This window comes from Phaethon lepturus, unplaced genomic scaffold (genome assembly GCF_000687285.1).
Source record: "Phaethon lepturus isolate BGI_N335 unplaced genomic scaffold, ASM68728v1 scaffold8700, whole genome shotgun sequence".
Classification (NCBI taxonomy): Eukaryota; Metazoa; Chordata; class Aves; order Phaethontiformes; family Phaethontidae; genus Phaethon; species Phaethon lepturus.
In genome coordinates this window covers 25511-31510 of record NW_010509776.1, presented here as the reverse complement: position 1 = coordinate 31510, position 6000 = coordinate 25511, and the positions used below count along the sequence as shown (strand labels likewise).

The window sequence follows — 6000 nt, the reverse complement described above, 5'->3', positions numbered from 1 at the left end:
CCTCCATCCCCTCCTTCTTCTTCGTCCCAGCTTTATATACTGAGCATGATGTCATATGGTATGGAATACCCCTCTGGCCAGCCTGGGTCAGCTGTCCTGGCTGTGCCCTCCCCCAGCTCCCCGGGCACCCCCAGCCTGCTCGCTGGCAGCCCAGCATGAGAAGCTGGACTCTCCTTGATGGCTTAGCAACAACTTCAAACATCAGCACCTTATCAATATTTTCTCATCCCAAATCAAAAACAGCCTCACACTGGCTTCTGTGATGAAAATTAACTCTATCCTGGCTGAAACCAGGACAACATATGTAATGTAAGCAGTTTAGTTTGTCATTATTTGATAAATATTTACAGTGTTTCTCAGGCTTATTTCTGAACTGAAAGAAAATAGGAAAACCTTTATGCAGAAAATCAAAGTTCAGAACAATGATAGTTTTCTAAATTACTATCATAATTGCTTTGATCCAAGATTCCACGTATGCTCTTTCTGTTCCACAGATTGCAAGTGTGTGGGAAACATTCAGTATTTTAAAATGTTTCATGTCAGAGAAGTTTATTGTTTGACTTCAGTTTCTGACAAAAAAGATAAATATTTCCATGACTGCATGCCAAGGGAGATATTTATACTGAGCTACGTGTATAACGGTTTTCATGACCTGAAATGTGAGCTTAAATTAACAAAAAGCTTTCACATGATTAAATATGATCTTACTGCAATTCTAACTGATGTTGTTAATGCGTGTTCAAGTAATTTTTAGAGAGGGAAAAAATATGCTAGTTCTGTCTTAAACTTTTTGGAACGTTCTAATAGTTTTTGAGTGTGATTTTTAAAAAGTCTTTATATTTGCACTTAATTTTGTTGATCAGCCCTTCTACTTGTCCCCAAAATAAAAAAGCATACATTTCATGGTGAAAATAAATCTGAATGCCAGATTCTTTTGGTTAATTATGAAATCAGCAAGATTGGAAGGAACTTCCCAGCAAGGTCATGAGAGAAATTGTGGTACACACATCCAAAAGATGAAATGATCCAACAACATTACTGTACTGAACAAGGCAAGATAATGGATTTTTTTGTTGTTGTTATGGATATACTAAAGTCAGTCAGTACTACAGGTCATTAATAGATGAAGCTAAGCTTTATATTACTTACATAATGGGTATTAAATCAATACTGAATGCTTAATAAATCTGTTTCTTTCCTTTAAGCTATTTACATTAGTTGATGAAGTGAAAATTATAATGACTTAAAATGAAATGTTCTCCTATTTAGGAGAAATATAAATAATATGAAATGGAATAAAAAAAAATAGTATGACATGGAACCAGTTGTTCTATTTTCCTTAACTGTCATGTATTCTGCCATGTTCTTTATCTGCTTAGTGAATTTACAACCAGCACAGCAGGCTGTGAATTTTTAATAGGATCTCTTCAAGGAAGGAAAAGGTCAGTATTAACATAAAATCTTCTTTAAGAATTGTGGTACAGAGGTTTCTTAGCAGAGAACAGGTGTTGCTGCAAAACTAAAATCTGCCACAACAGTCAAGATTCTAGGAGTTAAGTTAGGAAACAAATGCCTCAGTATGACACCATAACTACCAGTCAATGGCAACTGAAAATTACTTTATTTTATTGGTATTAAACAAGTTTGTTGTACTCAGAATGATTTAATATATTACAAAAAAAAAACAAAAAAACAAAAAAAACCAATACCTTTTCATTACTTCTAAATAAAATGCTCTTATTTTTATCCCTTTACAGCTTCATTCGGACCAGGACAAGGGAGATGGATCCCTCAAATACATTTTGTCAGGAGATGGGGCTGGTACTCTTTTTATAATCGATGAGAAAACAGGTGACATTCATGCTACTCGGAGAATTGACAGGGAAGAGAAAGCCTTTTACACCCTGCGTGCCCAAGCTATTAATAGAAGAACTCTGAGACCAGTGGAACCTGAGTCTGAGTTTGTCATCAAAATCCATGACATCAATGACAATGAACCAACTTTTCCAGAAGAAATTTACACTGCTAGTGTTCCTGAAATGTCAGTAGTGGGTAAGTTCTTTTTACTGAGGCACAAATGCCTGCTCTATGTTACTTGACAAATAATTTCCCCATCCCCTGAAAAGTCAGTCATGTTCAGAATTCTACCTTATAGGTTAAGTATTTTTCATTTTGGTGGGTTTGTTCAAATATTGGAATTGCATCCAGAAACAGATGTTTGTGATTTGAGATCTATTTCTACTTAGAATACTAAAATTTACAGTGTTTTGGAACATACATATAAATAGAAAGTAGTTAATGGGGAATCACCCTCCTCCTTAAGAACTGTTAGAATAAGATCACTAAATTCGTCCATTGAAAACTCAATTAATTTTTCCTTTAATTTTCACTGGAGGTCCCCAGTGGTGATAAGCACTGAATGGAGAGCTGTCTCCACTTTCACTCTTTCTGTGGCTGAGGAGAGTTACATGTTTACTCATGTGCTCTTGATGCACTACCTGAAGGTAGACACCCTCTTTATGCCCTTTTCTTTCAGTTTTTTAGTGTATGGACAAATTCTTTTGTGCTTCCAGTTCCTCCCTTAACTCACTCGTGAATGGCAGCTTCAAGAATCTTAAACAGCTGTTTTAGTTCAGAACTACTTTTTGTTGAAAGGAAACCTTTCTTGTGTTTGCAATGTATTTTCAGTTCCTATCTCAACTACAAAGTTATGGCCTGGATCATGCCAGCTGGTCAGATTCATAAACAATAGCATTTTGGAATATGAGCTATTATTAATTAGTGTATACCATTCTTTCTTTCGGAAGAATTTTGAAAAGCTTAAAAATATATAGTGTCTCTTTTTAAAAATTAATATTCACTTATCCATTGTATAACTGTATATATAATACTAATTTCTAAATATTCAGAAAACACACAATAACTTCAATACCTCTTCTGGCTATTGTTGCTATTTTACTTACTACCACTGCCTAAACTAGATCAAACAGTGTTTTGAGATGTTTTATACATACAGTTATTAAAGTTTAATACTTACTTTCCTGGGCTTTGGAAAATGTTAAAACAGCAAGAGAATATGATTATTGAAAGAAAATGGCCTCAACAAAGCTGTGCAGCAATGTGTGTAAGCATAAGATTAATAATTTTCTATTCTTAATAAGGTATTTCAATCTGCTTTTAGTTTGTGATTGAATCAGTTTTGAAGTCCCAACATTCAGCAAGCAGAAGCAAGAGGAAGAAATCTGTTAGGTGATTGCATAGGGTGGTACTGGAATCCCATCAAACGAGTCCATGTAAAGAGGAGAACTGAAAAGTCTTCCTTCTTTACTGTTCCAAAATAGAACAAAATGTAATACTGATTTATTAATTTACTGATCAGTTCTCTGGAATCACGCATTTCAGTAACTGTATAAGCTGTAAGCTTTAGGTAGACCGTCTTGAAAGAGCATTACTGCATTTTCTAGAGAGACATAGGGCAAGATTACAGTAGGGTTGAAAAAAGATGTCTTAGAGCTTCCACTTTACATCTCATGTTCTTTCTTTAAATTCCAGGAGGCATTGCTTAAAATATTCTTGGAAAGATTTTATGAAAATGATTCAGTGTTTTCATTAAATACTATGCTATTATATAACATTTAGTTATAATCTATTGGTTCCTAATTTTGTCAGTCTCAATTACATAACGATTATCTTTTTCTTAAGTGTTCTCAAACATCCAAGACATTATTTCAATGATTCTAAAATATGCAGGATAAAAAGTTCCAGTGTATCTGTACATCCACATAGATGTACAAATTTTGAAAACGCAAATTTTGCTGCACTGCAACAGAATAAAAAAAGAGATAAACTGACAAAAATATATTAAAAAAAATACACTGATGGGTAAAAAAGCAAAAAAACTTGGATGTATTTACAGTATTAACCCTGTATCTTGCAGAAATAGTTGTGCTGAAAATTTTATTGACTTTATTCTGTCAATACACTGACCATAATTTTGAGAATTGTAACTAGGTTAAAATCTATCATGTTCCTGGATTTTATAAATGTTGTCATTCAGCTGCTAGACTACTGACTACCTGATAGGTAGAATTTGCTTTTAGCTTTATGGCTGATCCCTAGAGACAGCTGTTCATCTGTGGTCCATGAGTGGATGACGTGATTTTATAAGGTATTTCTCAAAGTTCATTCATTTCTTCATAACACTAATTTAATTTTCCAACTTAAATCTACTCTGTAATCTCAAGATTAAAAGTTGAATGGAGAAGGGGAGAAATATTCTAAAAGAACAAGCTGCATAAAACTTTTGAGGCAAATAGAATTAATCATAAATTTTAAGTTCAGTATGTTAAAAAGTATTCATATACGTATATAATAATTAAATATAATAGCACGTAATTAATTACAAATTGTTTTTAAATCTTTTTTTTCAGATGTCGTACAATTCAAGCATTTTTAGTACAGAAACTTACATGATAAGTTTATGAAAAAAAAAAAGTATTTTTTCTATGACAGCAGCACCTCCCCATCAAAAGGAAAATAGGAATAAATTCCTGCATTGTTCTATTTTTTTCTCTCCAGATTTTCTCTTTTTTGAGTTATAGTATTGCGAGTAGCCCATTACTTGTCCAGTACTGAGGGCCATGAGCTAAGAAAGTTTCAGGCTTGTTGATGTAAGGAATGCAGAGAGAAATTGCAATCTTGGATGTAATTGAACTGTTGCATTGAATGTGTCTCCTTCTGTGGTACTCACGTCTGTGAGCATATAGAAACATACAACCTTTCTGTAAGTGACTGAAAACATTAAGCAGAGTTTAGGATACAACTATTGTCTCAGGCATAGGCAACAGAAAGAGAAATTACAAAGCCAGATTACTGTTGCTGTTACCTGAACAAGCAGATAGGAGATATATTGTGCTGTAAAAAGTACTATGCTCTCAGGATTGTAATGTTTTCACTAGCTAGTCCAGCATAGTCAACATAGTACAGCATTGCACTATATTGGGAGCCTGAGGGAGACAGATAGGTTATTGGAACTGCACCCTACCTTCCCTGGGACAGGCCTGTCAGGCAGACAGGACACATGACGTGGAGGATTTCCTATCCTCTCTCCACCTGGTGGAACACGGTGACTTAAGGAATAGGGCAGAATGGTGACAAGTTCCTGCTTGACACAGCAGGTGCGTCTCCTCCATGATTTTCCCATCTTCCCAGGTGCCCTGGCATAATAGGATCTGGAAGTGGAACTTGACATGGAAGTGGAACGATGACAAGGACGATGGTCCATCTAGGTTTGAAGGTGTTGCCAAGGTTAAGCTGGCCTTCGTCTTGTGTCAAAACCGCTTCCATAAAGAAAAAAAGACGGGTCGTTTTTATAGGCGACTCTTTTCTGAGGGGAATAGAAGGTCCAATATGCCAACCTGACTCACTTAGGGAGGTCTGCTGCCTCCCTGGGGCCTGGGTTAAAGGTGTGATGGGAAAACTTCCTACCCTGGTACAGCCCTCAGATTATTATCCATTACTGATTTTTCAGGTAGGCAGAAATGAAGTTGCAACAAAAAGTCTGAGGGCAATCAAGAGAGATTTCAGGGCCTTGGGACAACTTTTTAAGGGATCAGGAGCACAGGTAGTGTTCTCCTCTATCCATCCAGTTGCAGGGAATGACGAGGGAAGAAACAGGAAGACCCAATGTATATATGTACACATGTAGGAAGACTCAATATATACCGAATACCTGGCTCTGTGACTGGTATCACTGGCAGAATTTTGGGTTTTTTGATCATGGGTTTATCTACAAGACATCAGCCCTGCTGGCAACAGGGTACACCTGTCTCAAAGGAGGAAAAGGATGTTTGCACAGGAGCTAGCAGGGCTCATTGAAAGAGCTTTAAACTAGATTTGAAGGGGGAAAGGGATAAAACCAGGCTTGCTAGTGATAAGCCTGGGGGCGTCATGCCAGTGTTTGGGGGACAGCGTGCTAGCAAGGCCCTTCAGCCTGCTCCA

The 6000-nt window shown here is 36.3% G+C and overlaps 1 protein-coding gene across 1 annotated transcript in view; it reads left to right on the top strand.

The window, feature by feature from the left end:
* Positions 1-1757: 1757 nt before the first annotated feature.
* The window catches only part of LOC104619018 (cadherin-10), a gene marked incomplete at both ends in the record, with an annotated part of 28099 nt that continues 23856 nt past the window's right edge, over positions 1758-6000 (top strand). The window contains one exon of the mRNA XM_010284800.1: positions 1758-2052. Within this exon, the coding sequence (XP_010283102.1) occupies positions 1758-2052 (295 nt within the window). The remainder of the gene's footprint in view (positions 2053-6000) is intronic.